The sequence below is a fragment of the Ambystoma mexicanum genome, chromosome 6q, assembly GCF_040938575.1.
Source record: "Ambystoma mexicanum isolate Mex_15411 chromosome 6q, UKY_AmexF1_1, whole genome shotgun sequence".
Classification (NCBI taxonomy): Eukaryota; Metazoa; Chordata; class Amphibia; order Caudata; family Ambystomatidae; genus Ambystoma; species Ambystoma mexicanum.
Window position 1 is genome coordinate 655388570 of NC_090937.1, and position 22604 is coordinate 655411173.

Consider the following 22604-nt stretch of genomic DNA (forward strand, 5'->3'; position numbering starts at 1 on the left):
TCACTACAATAGATACGTTTTGGACAAAAATCTGGATATAATGAAAGTAGGTACCTATGCCATGTTAGATGTGCGGCATAGTGCCTACAAGATGATAATATTCTGAGTCAGCCAAGTGGTTGGTTACACTGATGGACACATGTTCTCACATGATGGTGTTTCTGTATGGAGAAGGCAATTACGTGATCTTAATGAACATATTTTGAAGACACACTGACGACAGAATAGAAGAAATGAAATGGACAAATTACTTTTCAGAGGGAAAAAAGGGGAGACTGCAGCATTTACGGTGTTTCTGTGCGGGGAAGGCAATTATGTGATCTTAAAGAAAATATTTGAATTAACACACGGACAACCAACCAGAAGAAAGAAGATTGACAAATTATTTCTTATAGGAATAAAAAGGGGAGGCTTCAGTATGCACCTGGGAACAACATGTCAAGGAGCCAGATCAATGCATGAAAAAGCAACATTGAACTCCCACAGTGAAAGCTAAAAGTAATTGGTCATGCTTCCTTGAAAATGTTGGCATCTTTGAGATCAGTGTGAGAAATTTGCTAGATGCAATAGGTTAATTACTTTAGAAACATTTCATAGAAAAAGGTCTACGTGTTAATTTGGGTGAACCACTTTCTCAGTAAGAAAACATTTTTTACCTTCACAGAGAACTACGGTTGATATGTGTATAGTGGTGCCAATAAGTGTCGACTGAATAAACTTGAAATACCTTCTTCGGTTGTAACTCATTCTTTGCAATATGATCAAGCATGTCTGAAATGGGAAGCATATCACAAAAAACAAGGTGCAAGGAAAAACTCACAGAGTGGTCATTACATTTTGAGGTAGTGTAAGGATAGAGAATAGTGGGGATATCGTCCATGGGATAGGCAAGAAAAATAAATGTTTTTGAGATATCCTGTCAGGGAAAGGACTTCTAAAATATTGGCATAATGTAATGAACTGTCACAGAAATATAATATAAAAATGGGATCTGACATTTTAGAATACGCATAAGATAACTTCATAGAAAACATACCCGAAGTATCCAGACCCCTTAGTTGACCATGAACGCGGTGCACATTCAATTTAGCAGCAATTTCCTTCCCTCGTTCTGCTCCTGCGTTTGATCTCAATGAGCCAGATGATTGTGGCTGCATTTTACTGGCATTGGCATATTTATCAAAGTTTGCAGGGCCACGACTGGCATCAGCAGCAATTGGTGTTTCCTCAACCATACCCCTTAGAAAAGTAGGAAAAAAATAAGTTAAGGGATCCAGTGAGGTTAAAAGCTGTCGTAAATAAATTCATCTGTTACTACAAAGAAAGCCCAACTACCAGAGAAAACAAGCATGAGAAAAAAGTTAGTGTTTGTCTAATGAAACATGGGCACACAATATAAGGCAATTGTTCAACTATTTCTTGAAGACGCTTTTCACAGTTTTAGCTGTTATCTCTCTACTAGTAGAAAAACATCTGGTGTACTGCAAAACCATTACAATACAATTGGAGGTACGTAAAACAGCAAACTCAGTTTTTAAACCTCAAATGTTCCATGTATATTAAGATGCCGGATTGTTATGCTTTTAAAAATGAGACAAAGTGACATTTTCACTACCAGCCTACAGTGTAGCACTAAGTGTTGAGACAGATTTCTAAAATTAGTCCGTGGGGGAGGACATTAGGAGGTGTCGTGCATTGGAAAGAGTCGAACTCCTTAAGGGCATTCTAATTCAATTTTATTCAAGTTTTTAGAGAAAAGCCCTTCTTTCCCTATTCCCAGCCGGAGTTCCCTACCTATCAAAAGGAACTTAAAGTGCAAGTCTGTTGTGATGAAGTTCCAAAGAAAGAAAAGTCCTCAGTACGAATCCAATTCTACCCGACGCTACACCACTAAGATAACCAACTTAAGTCCAGGAGATTGGCTATATTCTCCTGGTGTGCCAATGTCTCTATTCCATGTACTGCTTGTCTAGTACAACCTTCTGTAATTGTCTCTATCCCTTGGATTAACTTTTGTAGTTCTTCTACAACACAGTCTTTGGTTTTGTACTCTCTTTAGTGTTTTATTTGTGACATATTTAATCATGACATTTTCTCAGCTTCTTGATGGAGGTTTTAGACCTTTATTTATTCAGGCTTTCTCAGCTTCGCTGTGGTTTCTAACCACTTAATATTGCCCCACTCCTGGGTTCTCCCTTTATAACAATCTGGTTCATTTGATATTCTCTGTCCTCCTTTATTACAAGATTGTATGCCACAGTCTCTCCCCTTTCCATTTTGGGGTGCATATGGTAACTTTCCTTCTTTATCGGGTATTTGTTCGGAGTCTTCATGGACTTCCCACACAGGGTTATTCAATCTACTACTTATCAGCTTTACACAGTTCCAATTACACAAGTTTATATTAAGAACTTGTTGTGTAAACTGGGACAAGTTGCTCTTCTTGTATTTGGCTATTTGTATTTGGATATTCTCTGCATCTCGATGTTCCTCCACTCACCCAGTTAAGTATGCATCTTCTCATAAAGAGAAATTCTCCATTCCTTCGTCGGGCTGTTTGGTTCCAGCATGTTACATTAGTCTTTGTAGCAGATAGTCCAGTGTATACTAGCATGCTGTGTGGCTTAGGGAGTTCCACAAAGGAGCGGGAGTCCTTGTCCTCTAAGGACTTCTAGTGAGGTCCCACTTGCCCAGACTCCTACAGAGGGTCTTGCGGTACAGGCTTGTTAGGGAGTTGCACTAAAGTACACATATGGCAAGACTATAGCAGACTCCTTTTACTGTACAGGACTCCAATTCTTAATATAGACATGAACTACCCAAAAGGTTTGGTAGCTATGGTTGAGCAGCCAGGCTTAGTATATGAGTGGGAAGGACTGTAGTAGAGTACAATGACATTTGAGCACACAAAACAATCAAGAAGACACTTGCAGCTATATATAAATATAGTTATTTATTAAACATACTAGGCAATGTTAAGTTCACTTTTCAATTGAGGTAAGTAAGGGAAATGATATACATGTACATATTCGGACCTTTGCAGGGGTAACTCACTTCAATGGTAAACCTTAAGTTGGAATGCAGGTAAGGGAAATAATTTATTTTGGTTAACAAAAGTATTTGTCAGCCAACAATCACAGAATGATAATACTGGTAAGTAAAATAACTTTGTACACACTTGTATAATTGTTGTCAGGTTTCGCAAATCACTTGGCAATTAATAGTTGGAATCACCGGTAACAGGAAAGAATGAATGAATCAAAACCAACACAGAACATGGAAGACTTGCGTTGAATTCAGAGAGGCCTTAGGCTTTAGAAGTCCACCCCTATCTTCTTATGAGAGTCTCAGAGTCCGATTGGAGGGCAAAAAAGGTCAAGGCACAGGCTGAAGAAAGTTGAGAGTACCAGAAGACGACTTGTAGCAAGTAATTACACTTTCTTTGTTGGTAAAAAGAGGCTTTGGAGAAGGCTCTGTGTAGGTGCACAAGCATTAGGCCTTGGTGAACATGCATGGGCAAACTCCCAAACAGTCGAATCAACACAGGAGCAGCAAAGCAACTCTAGGTAAATTCTCCCAAGAGTCTCACAGTACCTTAAGCATGAAGACGATGCAGCATGATGCTTCCATGATGTCGCAGCAGCAGACCCGGTCACCGGATTCTTGGTCAGGCAAACTGAAGAAGGGACACTGGAGCAATCTCGCAGCAACAGTAGAGTGGAAAGGCTCTCGGCAAAGGATTCTTCACAGTTCTGTGGCTTTGGAGACCTTTTCAAATAACCAGCAAAGAACGGTTACTGTTCGGTTGATTCAGCTTGTTCTCTCGGTCCACCCTTTGAATGAGGGTTCTTCAAGGAGAGGAATCTTGCCTCTGGAGGCCCAGAAGGAGTCCACCAAAGTTACGGGAGGATTCCATCTTCGGAAGAGGATGCACTGCACACTGGCCACAGGTTTGCAGCCTGTAAAGGTCATAGCTCGTCGTGGGATGGCTTGAAATGCAGGCCGTCTTCAGACTGGTTGGTCCCACCAGTCGAAGGGAGGAAGTTGTCCGGATCTGAGATTCCCTGTGTTAGGCAGAAACATGTGCAGTTCCCTTAGGGACCACTGCAAAATGCTTAAGACTACAGGTGCTGGCAGTAAACCCAATTGGTAGCAGTCTGTACCACCCAGATTTGCCTGGTAGCTGTGGCTGAGCAGCCAGACCTCTCTCAAGAAGAGTTAGACAGTATATAGAGCATACAAGATAGGTACCAAAATACAGTAGCACAAGCAAATACTGACCAGAGCTTTGGTAACAAGTATATAATTATTTATTTAAAGACACACTTAGAAAACACTCCAGCACTATTATTATAAGCAAGTTCAAAAACACAGTCACTATTAATATATATACATCCCTTATTCCTTATTAGACAAGTCTTAGTTAACACCACTTATTTCCAGACAGAGGTGAGCGCTTAACTAAAGATGGCACTGCAATAAGTTTAAGAAAAAGGGAGGGAAAAGGCAGAAATTAGGAACAGCACACAAAACAATCCTTTAGAAGCACTCAGCAAGGTGGGAAAGTCAAAGTCTACTTGTGAGCAAAAAGTTCAGAGGCCAGGCTCCCTCTTGGAGAGAGTAGAACACCAATGCGCCCAAGATCACACAGTTTAAAAGGCTTGGAGAGTCTTGCAGAGAGTTCAGAAAGGAATCAGTTCAGTTTAGAAAAGTTCAGTTAGCCAGCCTAGGGCCAACCCCAATGGTAAATTGAGGCTTTAAGAGTCACCTCACACAGACCGTTGCGAGGGAGGCCAGGCAGACACAGTACCTTTAAAGTGTAGAGGATCCTCCAGCGGGGGCAGTTGTTCCTGGCAGCAGGTGCAAGTCGCGGCGTCGTCCAGAGGAAGAGATGATCTCGACGTGGAGGAAGGCTAAAGGTCATTGCAATGCCAGGGAAGAAACCAGCCGCGGAGTTCTCCGGTTAAAAGGTACTACCCTTTTATTCACGGTACTGGAGAAAACTTGGTATCCCGGGTGCCGGGGTGCTTGGCACAGGCAAGGCGGCCACAAGATGATCCAGGAAGGCGAAAAGGCGGGCAAACTGGTTATCCCCACCAGTCAAAGGAAGAAGACTCTTCGGGATGAAGATCTCCTCTGTCGTCGGGAAAAGTGGTGAGACGGTTCCGCAGGGCTCCACCGGTGGTGTCGTCGTTGCAGGTCAGCTCAGCTTCTCCGTCTTCGGATTCTTTGGTCCTGTGGCGACGTCTGAAGTCCCAGTCCCCAAAGCCCAGCTTTTAAGCAGAACACCCCCATTCATCAGTCCTAGCTGTCACTCAAACATGCTAAATGGTGAGCCGGGCGGCTCACCACTGGGCCAATCACACAAGAGTGCGACTTGAGTTGCCGAGGCAACTCAGTCCAGGGTGCCTAAACCCCCTCCCACACACTCTGTGGTACCCAGAGAGAGTGGCACCACTTTTGGAGGCTTCTGTGGAGAAGCCCGCCAAAAAGTGGAACAAAGGGCTCGACTTGGGTTGGAGTCACAGTAGCGAACACAAACGCCATTTTGGAACCGAGTTTCGGCAAAAAATACCAAACGGTGAATTTATATTAATTTAATAAACTGGCGGTATGTTCGAGGCTACATTAAAAAGTGGTAGCCTCGAACAATGGGAAAATCCCATAGGAATATATTTGCGGTCGAATATAAAAAGTAGTATCCACAGCCACCAGCCAAAACTCGGTCGGGGGGGACTGGACAGTGCCCCCTCTAACAATAGACCCCGGGGCAATCGAATTGCCCCGACCAGTACGTCCACAATATGATGGTTTGTACTGGTTCTGTTCACAATTTAAGACTAGTAAAGCCAATGGTGACTTTACATGCCCTGGGAGACAATAATCAGTCCAAGGGTATTGAGTCTATGTTTGGGGGTCGCTACAACACCCCTGGGTTACTGCACGGAGGGTGCTGTGTAACCCACATACCAAAAACATATGAAGCCCTATGGGGTAAAGGACCCCATAGCCCATAAAACACATACAAAGTCAAAGGAACACCTCAAATCATGTTCAAGAGTGGAAAGAAAAGAGTCTCACTCTTAGCAGGAGAAAAAAATAAACCCCAAAAATCCAGCAAAGCTGCTGGGGGACTCACTAGGCTTGGGAAATTAGCCTTACCAGAGAATTCTCCCTAACACCCTGTCACTTTGAAAAGAGTGCTGGAGCAGCAGCGGTCAGTCACATGACTCTGGCTGTGTCTGGAGGTGGCTGCAGACATCCTTCACCTTCTCTTCGGAATGGATCTTCCAGTGGTCGACTCTGGCTTTAGCATCAAGACCCTCACCTTTTATACAGGAACCTAGTCATTCAACATGCATGTTGTCACTCGAACTTGGGGTGGGTGCTGTCCTTTCAGGACAGCCAGCCTCCGAGTTAGAAATGGATCTAAGCAGGCACACTGGAGGACAAAGACCGATGGAGTTTAGGAGTCCTCACAGTTTCCTGTCCTAGATACACTGGCGCCTTCGGGCGGGCTTCACAAAGGGATCCCAGCGAAAAGAAAAGACAAACAAGGACCTCCCTCACCCAGCACAGCAGAAAAAGGACCAAGAATGAACAAAGCATCGTGAGGTGGCGGAAAAAGAAGACAGGAACAATTTTGGATGAATGTTCTCACGTGTGCCTTACCACAGCTGCAAATGCAGCCTACGTGGCAAGTTTCACAAAATTGGTAGAAAAAGTATCCACTGCCATCAGTCACTCAGATGGATTTGTTATCATAATTAAAGAGTTACAGGAGAAGTGAAAAGGAGACACAAACTGTGCCCTCGGCACGCCACATAAGGTGGGGGTGCTGGTTTCGCATGAAAAGCCTAGGTAGGATAAAAAGTACCCTCCTATTCTTGCGAACAGTAGTTCTCACAAAGAATTAAAATAAACCGAAAAGAGGAAAGCTCAAGGAGGTTCCAGTAACATGGCACATAAGATGGTGGGGACCACAATAGGAAATTACAGATGCCATAGAAAAATATAGAGGAAAGTAAACTCCATCAAAATAAACCAAAAAAGGGGTGACCAGAGTAGAAAACAAGAACTGGTGAGTGAGAAAAAAAGATTCCCACTCACTCATAAGATCAAAATCCAATAGTCCAGCAAAAAGTCGAAATTCTCCCCTTGGGGAGAAGGGACGGATACCTTTGATTCGTCACATACGCCACTGTTTGGGAGAATTCTCAGAAATGTGTTAATTCCCTTCTACCTTAAAGACCCCCAGCTCTTTTGCTGGACTTCAGACTTTCTAACCAGGAGAGAGTGAGCCCCTTTCCTCACTATCTCATGTATTTTTATTGTGATTTAGACTCTGTTTCTTTTAACTTCGGAGTCTGACAAACTCCACATGCATCATCTTTACATTGCGACACACAGCACCTTCAGTGCAGTGGAACAGGGAAGTCTTAGATTTCCCAAAGGTTTAAATACCTTCTCTTGGTGAAACTACTGTTTCCAAGACCAGTGAAGTGAAATTGAATTTACTTACATTTTGTAACTTTCTAGACCCAGCACACACTATCTTACCATTAGGTGCTAGAGGGGATACTTAGTATCCCCTTTGTCTAGTTTCTCATGTAACATTTTATGTTACCCTTTCCACAATTAATGGCTGGTGGCAGTGGTTTACCTTTTACCAACATTGTGTGTTCGAAGCCACAGTAAAGTAACCATGGGTGCCTATTTCGTCAAAATGGGCTTGTTCTTCTTTTTTCGCCATTTCTTGTTGGAAAGGTCCTTCTTGAGATTTACTCTGCGTGCCAAACGAGGTTTGGTCCCTTTGGCCGCTTTGTCTTTGGTGGGATTCATGAGTGAAGCTTGCCTCTGGACCCAGTTATGTCTTGCAGAGGCAGGAAGTGAGGGAGGTGCCCGAAACTCCCTGTGCTTAATCCTCCTGGTTACAAGAATGCACCCAAATGTGATTAGCCGGCTGGCTGTCCGGCATGGACAGCCACCCTGCTGTGTGATTGACAGCTAGGCTGGAATGAATGGGAGAAACCTGCATAAAAGGCGAGGCTTTTTGGCTTGGAAGGCAGAGTCGGCCACTGGACGAAGGAATCCGAAGAAAAACTTGGAAGAGACGCCTGCTGCAACTCCTGGACCGTTGGTTTGCACGGTGAAGCCCTGCTGCTGTGCTGAATTTCAGAATTTGCCTGGACAAGAGAAGCCCTGCAAGGACGACTTCTCCATTTGAGTTGTTGGGACCAATCAACTCCAAAGTAAGCCCGTCTGGACATACTCTCATAGCTGGCTGTATTTCCACTGCTGCTGCTGCTGGTGGAACCAAAGTGGCAGGGAGAGGAACACCAGAATGTGTGCGTTGCTTTTAAGTTGGACCCAAGTGCTAGGAAGATCCTCTGGACTTCCCTGATGCAGGACTGACCAAACCTGAGCCACCTCAACAGAGTGCTGAACCCCAGAAACAAGAAAAGTCTGAAGTGGTATCCGAGAACCGCTGTGTTGCTATTTGCTGTCAGAAGCAAGGAGCTGAAACACTGAAGAACCGCTGAATTGAAGTTTGCCATTGCTGCCGTTAACCTTCCCATTGCAGAGCAGGAGTCCCCAGACATCCTCCCTCTTGTCCCCACGACTGAGGCCCAAGAACAACAGGATCTTCAGAGCTGTACAGGAACAGAAGCCAGCTGGAACCATTTCTTCTAATCAGAAGTACTGTAAAGTCTAAGAGAACTTACCTCTTGTTGTGTAGTCTTACTTGCTCTCAGTTGAGACCTGTCTTGGTTACCTTGCAGAGTTGCCGAAAATAAGTCCAACATTCGTACAAAAAGCCCCAAGTCACCTGTAGCAATGCATTTTTTAGAAGCGAGACATACGATCTCCGCAACTTAAATGTGTCATTCTGGAGCAGGTTAGATTAGGAACCAGGGGAGATGACTTGCATAGAAAGCTACTACAGAGGGAAGTACTATGGATCGACCTTCTCGATTCTATTTACCTGAGGTGTATGAACTATGAATCTGATCTAATGTGTTTTCTTTAGGAAAATGCTTGTTGATGATTGGACTATAATTATGCATTTCATGTTACTGCTTCTTAATTGGTGATGTTTCTCTATTAAGTTCTGTAAATATGTGCATCACTGTATACTGGTGTTATGAATGTTTGGTCTCTGGAGATGTCGATCATGTAATAACGGAGGGTCATATCACACAGTATCATTGGTAGACTGTAAGGGGGTTCTTTGTTCCCTTGAGGCTGACAATGGAGTGAGTATGTGTCTCGGATACCTGTATGCACTGCTAGAGCAGCGCACTACCTCTAGATATGCACATAGCTGTATATTGGTGTTATGAATGTTTGGTCTCTGGAGAAGCCGAGCATACAATAACGGAGTGTCATATCACACATCATCATTGGTAGACTATAAGGGTTTTTGTTTTTTTAAATTCCCTTGCGGCTGACATAGGATTTATATATCTTGGATACCTGTATGCACTGCTTAGCAATGGACCACTTCTAGCTACCAATGATTGAACCTATATTGAGTTACAGGATTTAAGCCCCGATTTTACTGACATACTATCTTGATGTCCGCATAAATATGAACCTGAGCCCCTAGATGGCACTTTAATTGACACAAATTTGGGTAGGTGGTTTTGGGGCACCCAACCGGAAGACTACGGGTCTTTCGGATGAGTTGCTCCTCACCCTACCGCCATTAGGATCCTTTGATTGATGGATCCTCTCTAAATTCGAACAATTTCTATTTATACAACACGTCGCATATAAGGCTATGTTCCAATGGATAGTTAGCGGCCGTGCCCCTTTATTACGTAGGGGCACACTATGAGGGGTTTTTGCTTTTACCTTAAAGTTCCACAGACGGGCTGTGTGTATGCTTGGTTGCCATTGGCCACCCTGCCCACACCAAAATGGACGCGCTCAGACGGGATGCCACTGCACATGCACATAGGTATCCAGACAACGCCATAAACATTGAATCGTTTGAACAAGCAGCGATCAAGATGGTGACTGTATGCCTTTTAAACACAGGAGCGGGTAAGTGGTCTGTGCTTCTGTCTAACAGGCGGATGAGTAGCCTATGCGTATCATTTTAGCAGTTGAATTCTGCACACAATGAATTCCGTTTATGCCGTAGTTTGTTTACTACGGCACATACACATATACCGGCCCCATTTCTATTTGCGAGTGCTCTTTTGTCAAGATACACCATTACAACTTATGACCTTATTGTTATTCCCTGTGCTGCGAGTTTGCTCCAGCGCTTTTAAGCATGTATATACCGGCACTACGCGTTTATTGTCAATTACTACCAGTTGGGGACAGTGTCCTTCTGATACTGCCGAAGGACTGAGTATATTACTCATAGCACTCTTAACTACACAGATTACAATTCAAAAACCTTTCATATTTTGGGTCCTGTGTTATGGACGACAGGACCAAGTACTTATCGCTATCCTTTTCTCCCACACAGCGGTTCTTCTCTAAGCGGCAGTGATGACCATCTGGTTCTGAACACCGCTATACACCACTAAGACTGGAGCTGGGTAAGTGGGGTTTTCCTCCCTCCCATCTCCTGTTTGTCTATAATAATAAAGACACTATTCGGATTCAATTATTCTTTGACATATAGGTCTTGAGCTACACAAGGGTCACCATGAAGAAATGGCATTGAAGTTAGTGCTGTGTTATTTAGATTTTACTACTATATTTAAGCCAGTAATAGGGATATACATACTGACATATTTTCTGCATTTTCCTGTATATGATCAATCAAGTTTTGAATATATTGTGTTACGACTAGAAATTGTAGACTCCAAGGCCCTGAAGAAGGATCTTAAATATATCCGAAACGCGTTGGCACAGGTCATTGAGACTGGAGTGTATTAGGGGAGACACAATTGTGCTTGCATTTTTTGCTTTGAAATTGTTTGAAATAACAAAATCATTTGTTCTGTACAACACAAATAGCTTTACTTTACTTACAATTTAACATGGAGTAATATGTTTTGTTCCTCTTTTGAGTTTTATGGACCATTTGTTCTTGATGAAATTTGTTTCTAACAATATATTTCTAAATAAAAAATTCAAACAGGCGTGTTGTCATCATTGGATAAGTGATATCCTCGCAAATTGTTAATATATGCAATAACCACGTGTTTACTCAGCTATAGCGTGAACTCACCTAAGGTTTTTGATTTTGAATTTTGTAATGTCTAATTTGAGTAAAGTAACGGTGAAGTCAAATTATCAACCATCATCATGACATTTGATGAGCTTCATCTGTAGGCTCTTACGCAAATGTGTTAAGTACTTTGGGATATTATATCCCTTAGGAGTGCATATAGGGGTGCCAGTTGCCAACAACTGGCTTTGTTTGATTGTTGCCCCTCACAAGCCTCCCAGCTTGTGGCCCTTCAAGTGTTCCATTTTCTACAAACATTTCTAAAAACATTGTGCAAGACCTTTTACCTACCTGCAAAGAAGATCTTCAGCTCCCCTTGATATTGAGCAATTAACATTGGCTGTCCTGGCTCCCTGAGAGACTCTTCTTACCTCTGACTCTGTGATTTATCTTTTCCCCAGGAAAGGGTTAAACTTACTTGACATTGGAAGGTTCTTAAAAGTACTTATCGGTTTGTGAATTATTTGTTAACCAATATTTCTATTCTATCTTTTGCACCAAACTCAGTATTGCTCTAAATGTACCAGTGATAAATCAATGTCCACAGTGTCCTAGCTATTTAAGTCATCTGAGGGTGTATGAAGTGTCTGCGTGCCATCCCCAATGAGTATCATCTGGTTTAGAGAAACCGAGTGTGTTTGGAGTGTACTACAACTGTTACATATATTGCTCGCTTCTGAAGAAGGCTTATACAATTGACTCTGAAATAAATTAATAACTGTTTTATCAAGAAATACTGAGTGTAAGAGTTTATTTGAATAACTTACTGTGAAACTCAGTCACAACCTTACTGCTCACATTGACCCTTCTTGAGATACGCCTGGCTGCTCAGCCACACTACCAATTTGTGTAGTTCAGACTTATACCAAAGGTTGGGTCCCTATTGCCAGCAGGTCAAGGTTATTGTAGTGCACCCAAAGGGTACTGCATACAATACTGCCTAATAGCCACCCTATTCATGGTAAACAGGGAAGACAAAGATATCTTAACCAAAACCCAATCAAGGTAGTGTGGATGAGCAGTCAAGGCTTAGTATTAGTAAACATGTGAGAGTGGTCTAGGGCTGCAATGAATCCACACATCATAACACAAATTATTCAAGTTAGTCAGTGGGAATATAAAAATACAATTATTTGTTAGTCCTTCATGAACAGACTAAGCATATAAAAATCACAAGTAATGATGCCTGTAGCTGCTCAGATTCACATACTATGCATATGCCGACATCTAGTGGTAGCCGCAGAGTATTACATTTTTTGTTTTTGAAACACAAAAAGGGACATTGACAAGGCGTGGCAGTAATACTATCCCTAGTGTGACGTTCACTGTACCCATGGTCCTTCACGTGTCGAGGTCCCTCGGATTGTTTTGTTTCCAACATGAGGTAGCATGAAGTGTAGCGTGAGTATAGATGTAATAAAGCAGATAAGAGTAGATAAAGTCAGAAAACAAATGGTGGGCGCATGTGAACCTAAGCAGATACAAGCATCAGAAGTATGATTACGCCGAGTAATGTATTCTTTCTGAGGCTTGTGGATCTGCTTAGATCACATGCTATGCATAGATTAGTCAGAGGCGTCTGCAGAAGGTGGTGGGTTGTGAGACGGTACAGCTGCAAATAGATGTTTTATAGCACCGCTTGTCCCACCTGTGAATTTAGAGTGTGTGTCAATGCAGTAATGCTGAGTAAAAGTATGTATGGAACGCCATGTAGCTGCTTTGCAAAGGGCATCCAGTGGGTCGTTTGCAATAAAGGCCAAAGTACCTCCTGTTGTAGAGTGAGCTTTTGGTGTAAAAGGCAGAGTCTTATTTGATAGGAAGTAGCAGAGCTGTATGCATTTCACTATACATCTGGAGATAGCGTTTTTTGAAACGTGATCGTCTTCCCTGCCAGGTGCTATGGAGACAAACAGTTGGTCTGGTTTTCTTAGCAGTTTTGTTTACATAGTAAATAACTGCTCTACTTACATCTCGTTTATGGAGGTTTTTCTCAGCTGAACTTGAAGGGTTTTGAAAGAAAAGATGGTAGTTCAATGGACTGGTTAACACAGAACTTGGATATGAACTTAGGTGAAAACCTAGGGTGTGTTCTTAGTACCAACATATCGTTGTGGATAACAAAGAAAGGTTCAAAGCTTGTAGTTCATTGACTCTTCTTATGACAGTGATGGCCACCAGAAAAGCCATTCATTATGTTAGGCGTTTAAGGCTGGATGTGTGAAACACTACAGTTCTGAAATGCGGAGAGAGGTTCACTGCACCTGTGCAATAGATATCAAAGGACCCTAGCATGTTAAAAACAGACTCAATCTTACAGCAAGACGCAACCAGGAAGTGTCCCTATGCTACCTGCTAGTACCAGCTGGGACCCCTAAGAAAGGAGATAGCTATAAAAGGAAACCACTGAACCCCTGTAAAGAAATTGGGCTCAACCAAGTGCTTCAACTGGTTACATTCGCCCCAACCACATCCCTATGCCGACTACTTTAATGAAAGTAAGTGTAAACAATGGGGCTTCCATCGGATTCACCCTGAAATAAAATTATATGTAATGTCCTGAACACAGCTCTCCCTATCAACCGTGTTAACATATGGGCACAAGTGTATCATGAATAAAAGAGCTGAAACACGTGTCAGCATAAGAGAGAAACTGAACACTCTGGTTTTTCGTGCTTCTAAAAACAACACGAACACGGATTAACAAATCAAGCTCTTTTGACCGGCAACCATTAATTATCTTTTGCGAAGTCAATTGAAACCAATGAAAGATAAACACTGCAGTAGCAAGTTTGTCCTACTTTTGTTCCATTCTCTATTTTCAGTGCTCTGTTACATGTTATAAAAATAACATACAAAGTCACCAGATACTAACCCCCCGTCACACCTCACTGACCTAAATGTTCTGTATACAATCTGCTCTGTGATAAATTAACTGTATTTTTATGTTTTTACTTACCTTTTGAACTTTGTATTATAACCACTGGCATCATCCAATTACATAGTAAACCTACTGGAGAAGTCTAACTTTGTAACTGATGACATTAGGGCACAAGGCCCCAAACTATTTTAGGGCTGGACTTACTATGTATTATGGAATTGCTTTGTGGTTACTCTACAGTGTTTCTACTGAACGTCATACATCTGACTATTTACCTGAATACTTACCTGTTAGACTGGCTATTGAATCAAATGCCTTCTAGTTTCTCCTGAGGTTGAATGTGTATGTCTGTTTTATAGTAAGTGTGTGACAATATTTGCTTAGAGGTTTCATTCGCTTAGTGTGTATTTTAAAGGCCCAATAAAGCATTGTATATGTTTGTACTTATTTGTCTATCTGGAATTATTGGTGATGTTCTGTGTGGACTTACTGGAGCCTTAGGCCACTCTCACAGCCCTCCTTAGTCTAAGCCTTGCCGCTCTGCTACCTTACCTTGATTGGATTTGCTAGACCAGAGTCTTCCCTGTTCACTATTATAGGTTGGCCTACCAAAATCCATACACAGGTTTGATTTGGGAAATTCATCCCAACACTTCTCCAGCTGTACAGTCATCCCTTTAATTACAATTGCTATGTAATCTGCTTTTACTGGATGATGTAAGCTGGTTATTGGCTTTTGTTATGGTTCAGTTTACTGTGATGCTTAATAAAAATAAAAAAAAATGAATAAAGGTAAAGGTACAAATAAAGGTAATGAAAGAGCGAAGGAGTTATTAAAAATACGTTAAGAGATCAGTTTACTTTTGGGTAGTCTCAAAACCAGCTAAAGAAGAATTCAGAATTAAAACAAAAGATTCATTGTCATCAACCCTGGGATGTGTAATGGTAACCGATTCAAAAAATGTATGCTTACCTATTCATACGAACTTGAGTAGCAATTCTATCAAAACACAGAGCAATCAGAGAAACATGGGTCACACTTTTGCTAGGAACTGCTCCAGAAGATTCTTCGATTGATGCTTGCAGCAAGCACAGGTTTATCTAAACAAAATAGTCAAAAGAAATATCAGACAGTTATAAAGAGTGAACAAATGAAAAGTTATTTGTCTGATGCCCACATTTAGTAGTCATGCTGCCATTTATAAGTTAATAAGCCAAAGTGAGAGGGACTGCGTGCAAGTGACCGTATGAATGCAAGTGTGAAGTTTGGGGGAGAGAATTTAAGTTCAAGCAGTGTTGTTGTATTTAACTACATTTGTGCAAGTAAGAACCGGATCAGTTATAATTAAATAGAACAAATGACTTCTTTCTCTGTAATTTGCTTTCTGATGGATGTTACCTCCACGGGTTCCTCATCTGTGATAGTGTATCTCGAGAGCCAGCTGCCTTTTTAATTTCTGTCCCCACCAGGCGGCACAGCGTGCCTCTGTGTCACCTCTGCCCAGTGCTGATGCATGCCCCATACCAGACAGGACGTTGAAACCAGTACAAATGGAGCCGCCGTGCCCCATTACACAGTTTTGCACTGTTTCCTCTGCACTCAGCAGCTGAGGGACTGCAGAACAGTGACAGTATACAAGCTATCAGCCAAGAGCTGCAGGTTGGGAGGTCAATGTGGTAGCTGAGGAAGGAAAATCTATCAGAATAAGCATTACAGAGGGGCAAGTAATTTGTTTTTCCAATGGATTACTTCCTCCCACAGGTTCCTCATCTTTGACAGACTCTCATAGCAGTACAAAAATCGGTAGGGAAATGGAGAGAAAACAACAGCTACACCAAATAACAGCATGGCCAAAGCAAGCGCCCTGCCCTGGCAGGGAATCCAGGCAAATGTGTGCAGTAACACCCATGTAGCCACTTGACATATGTCGAAGGCAGGGATCACCATCTGTTCGACAGAGGTGGAAGCCAGGCCTGTGGTGAAATGAGCATAGAAACGTTCAGGCACATCCTCCTCAGCCACATTATAGCATTCAGAGATGCAGAGGTCATTCTGACAGTGTCTGTTCACACACAGCCCTGACAGCACCATCATAACCCATCAAGAGCTGGTCATTTTCTTTTTTACATTGCTTGTCAGTGACGTTGTAGCTGAGGGGCCGTGCCAAGTCCAGCCGATGGAATAATTTCTCCATTGTAGGAGGGTGTGGCGGAGGGAAAAACACACAACGATGGTTCATCTTCCCAGAGAGTTGAAATTCTAACCTGACCTTGAATAGCAAGGACTGCTGTAAGGAAGGCATGGTATCAAATAGTGCAGACAGATACAAGTGATCACAGTTCAAGGGTGTTTATTGAATTTCAATGGGCTGGTTGAATGCCTATGTAATCCTAAATCTGAGGATGGGAGCAAGCTACGACTATCAAATAATAATAATGCAGTCCTAGTGGAGTATCTGTCAAAATAAAAGGGCCTATACTAATAAACATATTGGCAATCCTTACTTCTAAATAGAAAATATGTGGGATAACAATGTAGGCAAAAGAAAGTTTTCAAGAAATAATATGTCAGGATAGTTGAGCAGTTGGCTTCCCTTCCCCACGTTTTCAGTACGGGATAAGGCGGCACGTTTGAGTTTCCACACACTCTGGCTTCTTGGCCAAGAGGAAACAGTTCAAAGCAAAAGTATCAGCACCTTCTCCCAAAGTCTCTCTTCCAATGATGGTCTCATATTGCAGCGAGCCTGGCTTAACAAACAAACATCAAAGTTCCTTTCTTATCAGGATTTTCACATTCACAGGTCCGCAATTGGTCTCATTCATTCGGGCTCGCACAAAGGATCCCCCTCATTCGGGCTCAGATTGTTAGAAGGCGCGACCGGACCCGTACCCTGCAATTGAAATATCGCCAACATTTGCTCCTTACAGGCAGCCCATTCCTCCGGAGTCAAGGACTTCATCGGGCATGCCATTTTCCTTGCGGCACCATCCTCCGAGTGTCACAGGTTTCTTGTTTTCTCACCTGTTTATGTAGTCTTGCGGAATCCTTCGCCAGGGTTTTCTTCCGTGCTGTTCGGCTCTTGTATAAGCCCGCTCGGCCGTCGTCGGATTCCAGGATTCGTTCAGCTTCTTCGTCCGGGATCAAGGGAAATCCAGGAAGACCAGGAGGGAAGAGTGCACACGGAAGAGGTGTGCGTGGAACGCGGAAACAACAGGTACAAGGAAAGGGAAGGAAAAGGAGAGGGTCTGGGAATTAGAGCAGCAACTCAGTTCCAGGAGCACAATGCGACGCACGTCTAGCCTCAGCTAACGAAAGTGTTGAGACGCGCGGGGGCGTGTTTACTTTATGGAACGTGCTGCATGGACGTAAAAGGTCGATAGACCGCGTTCTGCGAATACGGCCATGTTGGGTGTACTACGGCGAGTAGCCCCCAACGTGCCAGGGACCAGGAGGAACAAAAGGGGCGTGATCGATGGATCATGACAGCATGCCCCCTTCTAAAACTCGTTCCACCGGGTTTGCTTGGATGTATTAGATGGAATTTTCTGAGCAATTTGGGGGAGTTTAGGTTTGCTGGTTCCCAGGTACGTTCACTGGGTGGATAGCCCTTCCATTCCACCAGGTATTGAAGTTGTCCTCGTCTATATCTGGATTCACATATTCGAGAAACTTCATATTCTAGTTGGTCGTTGACAACCACAGGACTGGGTCTAAGATTAGTCCAGGTGGTTTGGATGTAAGGCTTCAATAGAGATTTGTGAAAAACTGGGTGGATTTTCTTCCAGGAGTCTGGTAGTTTAAGTTGAAAGGCCACAGGGTTAATGATTTCTTTTATAGGAAAGGGCCCATAATATCGAGGAGCCAGCTTATTCGGTCTGAGATGTCGGGGCAGTAGCTTCGAGGATAGCCATACTTTATCTCCAATAGTGTAAGAAGGCCCTGGCCTTCTCCCCGAATCTGCATAGTGCTTAGTTTGGATCTGTGCTTTTTCTAGATGTTCCTTGGCTTCTCTCTGTACATTGATGAGTGTTTCAATCCAGGAATCGACTGTTGGAACTGGTGTAGGATGCGGAAGGACTGAAGGTAGTACCGCAGGGTGGAATCCTTGGCTGCAAAAGAAAGGACTGGTTTTAACAGCCGAATGGTCTGAATTGTTGTAGGCAAATTCTGCCACTGGTATCAGAAGCGACCAATCGTCCTGGATCTTAGTAGAAAAACAACAAAGGTATTGTTCAAGGGTTTGATTCACTTGTTCTGTGACTCCATTGGTTTGGGGATGATATCCTGAGGAGAGGGCTCGTTGGATTCCTAGTATCCTGCAGAGGTGTTTCCAAAATAGAGAGATATACTGTGGTACTCTGTCCGATATAATCTTGGAAGGAAGTACATGCAGTCGGAAGATGTGTTCCAGGAAGATTCCAGCAAGTTCTGACGAGGATGGTAACTTATACAGAGGTGTAAAATGGGCCATATGAGTGAACAAGTCAATGGTGACCATGATAGTGGTGTACCCTCTGGATGGCGGTAATTCTACAATAAAATCTGTAGCAATGACTTCCCAAGGTCTTGTTGGTGGTGTAGGCTGTAATACGAGTCCTGCTGGTTTCTGGATGTCATGTTTGTTTTGATTACAGACAGAACAAGATTGCACGTACAGTTGAACGTCATCCTTCATTCTGGGCCACAAGAATTGTCTTTGTATTAGACGGAGGGTTTTGATAATGCCACGATGACCGGAGTGAGGGGTATCATGACAGAGATTTATTATCTTTTGTTGTAGTTTCTGTGTGGGAATGAACAGGTTGTTATTTTTAAACAGTTATCCGTCCTGGGTTCTCAGATCCCATAGAGTCCTTTTCGAAGGATCCTTCCAGAGTTCCGAAGTCTGAGTTTGCATGCGAATGTCTTCCAGGAGATTGTTTGCTTGAGCTACAAATATTGTATGGGGAAACATCTTGGGATATGCCTGATCTCCCGCAGGTTCATAGTCTGGACGTCCAGAGAGGGTGTCAGCTATTAGATTTTGTGTTCCGGGAACGTGGTGAATCTGGAACTGGTACTGGGCAAAGAAGAAGGCCCAGCGAGCTTGACGGCTATTCCTAAATTCCAAGGCCTGCAGTACTTGTAGGTTTCGATGGTCCGTGCGGACCTGGACAGGATGCTTCGCTCCGAGGAGTAGATGACGCCACTCGGTGAAGGCTTGACGGATGGCCAGCAGTTCCTTTTCCAAGAATGAGTAATGGGTTTCACTGGGAGTTAACTTCCGGGAAAGGTAAGCGATGGGGTGTTCCATCCTGTCCCCGAATAGCTGTTTGAGGACGGCTCTAACAGCGTAACTGGAGGCATCTGTCTCTACTATGAATGGTCGGTTGACATCAGGTTGAGCCAGGATGGGAGCTTGTGTAAACTCAGTCTTCAACCGTTGAAAAGGCTTCCTCTTGAGTTGTGGTCCAAAGGAAGGGTACATCTTTCTTTAATGGAACAATGATTGGGTGGACTATCTCGGAAAAGGAAGGTATGAATTTCCTGTAGAAATTAGCTAAGCCCAGGAAAGACTGGATTTGTTTCACAGAGGTGGGGCTTGGCCAGGATAATATTGCCTTAGCCTTGGATTGATCCATTCCAATTCCTGCTGGACTAAGGATAAACCCTAGGTAGTGTACAGTCGAAACATGGAAGATGCATTTCTCGGGCTTTGCCAGGAGCTTGTTTTCGCGTAGTCGTAACACTGCCTTTACATCTTCTTCGTGCTTGGAAATGTCCTTCGAAAATATTAGGATATCGTCCAGATAGACAATCACAAAAAAAAATAGCATGTCTGAGAACACCCTATCCATGAAGCGTTGGAAGACCGCCGGGGCATTAACAAGTCCAAAAGGCATGACCCGGTATTCATAATGACCACAGCACAGTCCTCAGGTCAATGGGGAGGTAACGCCTGGACAATGGCAGTGGAGAAGACATCAGAGTATTCCTGGTATATCTCTGAAAAACCCTGGATAATGTTTGAGACAGAGATGGAAAACCCTGGATAATGTTTGAGACAGAGATGGTACCTTGGTGATTCGTAGGAGGTCCGTCTGATGGTGTCGGAGTAAGGTCTGACAAACAGTGGGACATACAAAATTCTGAGCCCAGGAACAAGGAACCCGCTGCCCAATTGATGTACGGATTGCGTTTTTGAAGCCAGGACATTCCCAAAACCATAGGGTAGTGGGCCAACTTGATGATGTCAAATTTGATCCTTTCTCGATGGTGGTTTATGGCAAGTTCAACGTCCTTGGTCTGAAGGGTTATGGGTCCTGAAGAAAGGGGTCTTCCATCAATAGCTTCTACAGGTTGCATGATAGTCCGGGATGCGCAAGGAATATGGTGTTTAAGAACCCATTCTTGATCTATGAAAATCCCCATAGCTCCACAGTCCACCAGTGCCAGGATGGGGTACGTTTCCTTCTTGGATGGCGATAAGAAGGCCTGTAAAATCACCAAGGAATTTTGTCCAGGAGAGTTCAAGGATGGAATTGATGTGGAGCAGACATCTCTCTCCCGAACCTGTGCTCCATTTAGGATCGGGAGCTGGCGTTTCCCCGAGCGCCGTGGGGGGGGGCTATTGGGCACTCTCTTACTAGATGTTTGTCTGATGCACAATACGTACACAACCCAGTATGGATCCTACGCATTCTGTCTTGGGAGGATATGGGTCCATGGAATGCCCCTAGCTGCATAGGTTCAGGTTCGTTACTTGACGTGGGAATACCTTCGGGTTTCGAGGGTATCCCAATGGGGCTCTTCTGGAGTGGCGACTTGCTTTTCTTTTTCTCTGCCTTTCTCTCCCGAATGCGAAAGTCAATCTGCAGGGCAAGATCCATTAGGGCTTGATAAGAACTTGGGCGCGCCACTCTGGCTAGTTCATCCTTGATGTCTTCGTTTAGCCCTCTTCGAAATAGGGTAAAACAAGATTCAGGGGACCAATCCGCCTCTTTAGCCAGCGGTTTGGAGCGTGTGACATACGTAAGCATATCCTGGGTTCCTTGTTGAAAGTCGAGTAGATGTTCCTGGGCACTGTAGACCTGCTCTGGGCGGTCAAACATGGTTTTAAGGGCCTGTATGAAGCCATCGTAATCATCCAGGAGAGAATCCCCAGAGTTAACCAGTGGGGTGTCCCAGGTCAAGGCATTGCCGGAAAGATGCGAAATAATAAAGCCCACCTTAGCCCTGGGCGTAGAAAAATAATAAAGCTTGAAAGTAAAGTGGACCAAACATGAGTCAAGGAATCCATGAAGACTCTTTGCGGAACCATCATATTTATCAACAACGCCGCCCAGTATTACACTCTTTTTCGTAGTGGATTCACGGGACAACACCAATTGCTTTAAGGCAGCGTTCTCTGCCTTTAAATTTTGCACTTCAGTCGTCAGCTCTTGCATGCCACGCATTAGGTCCTGGATGGCCGCTTCCATGTCTGTCGAATTCAGTCAGGTGGCGTCTCAATCTGTCACAGGTTTCGTGTTTTCTCACCTGTTTATGTAGTCTTGCGGAATCCTTTGCCGGGGTTTTCTTCCGTGCTGTTCGGCTCTTGTATAAGCCCACTCGGCCGTCGTCGGATTCCAGAATTCGTTCAGCTTCTTCGTCCGGGATCAAGGGAAATCCAGGAAGACCAGGAGTTAAGAGTGCACACGGAAGAGGTGTGCGTGGAACGCGGAAAGAACAGGTACAAGGAAAGGGAAGGAAAAGGAGAGGGTCCGGGAATTAGAGCAGCAACTCAATTCCAGGAGCAGAACACAACGCACGTCTAGCCTCAGCTAACGAAAGCGTTGAGACGCGCAGAGCCGCGGTTACTTTATGGAACGTGCTGCATGGACGTAAAGGTCGATAGACCGCGTTCTGCGAATACGGCCCTGTTGGGTGTACTACGGTGAGTAGCCCCCGACGTGCCAGCGACCAGGAGGACCAAAAGAGGCGCGATCAACGGATCATGACACCAAGGAGGACTGGGAAGGCGACCGGTGACGGTGCTTCTGAGAACGCTGCGACGACGAAGACGAATGGCTGGAATCACTTTGGGACAAAGAACCCCCGGCCCTCCTCCCGACGCGGAGAGTCGCCCCTCGAATTTTCGGTGGACACCCCTTTGGTTTTCGATTTAGAAGTACAGGACTTCATGGTCTTATAACTCCTACCTACCTGGAGCTTCCCCTTCCGCTCCTGCAAGGCCTTGGCAATTAGCGAGTGGCATTTTGAACAGTCGTCGGTGTCGTGACTCTCGGCCAAGCACCACAAGCAAATGCGATGTGGGTCAGTGATCGACATTTTCGATTTACAGTCCCGGCATGTCTTGAAGCCAGACCGCTGAGTCGGAGGGGTCGAAGAAAAAGACATCTCAATGATGAAACAGACGAGGCGCGCTGAGTTTCACGAAGCAACACGTTCGCGGAAAAAACAGAACTGAGGCTACGGCCGTCGTGCGTCCTATTTATAACATCCGGTGACGTCGCCCTCGACGGAGGCCTTCGACGGACATTGACCCG

The 22604-nt window shown here is 44.0% G+C and overlaps 1 protein-coding gene across 11 annotated transcripts in view; it reads right to left on the bottom strand.

Annotated features, from left to right (window-relative positions):
• The window catches only part of BLTP1 (bridge-like lipid transfer protein family member 1), a 2946455-nt gene that overhangs the window by 1809260 nt on the left and 1114591 nt on the right, over positions 1-22604 (bottom strand). For all 11 annotated transcript variants that reach the window (XM_069631149.1, XM_069631145.1, XM_069631146.1 and 8 more), the window contains exons 33-34: positions 15049-15176; positions 1037-1239 (exon numbers count right to left, since the gene is read on the bottom strand). In XM_069631149.1, coding sequence (XP_069487250.1) covers positions 1037-1239; positions 15049-15176 — 331 coding nt within the window. The remainder of the gene's footprint in view (positions 1-1036; positions 1240-15048; positions 15177-22604) is intronic.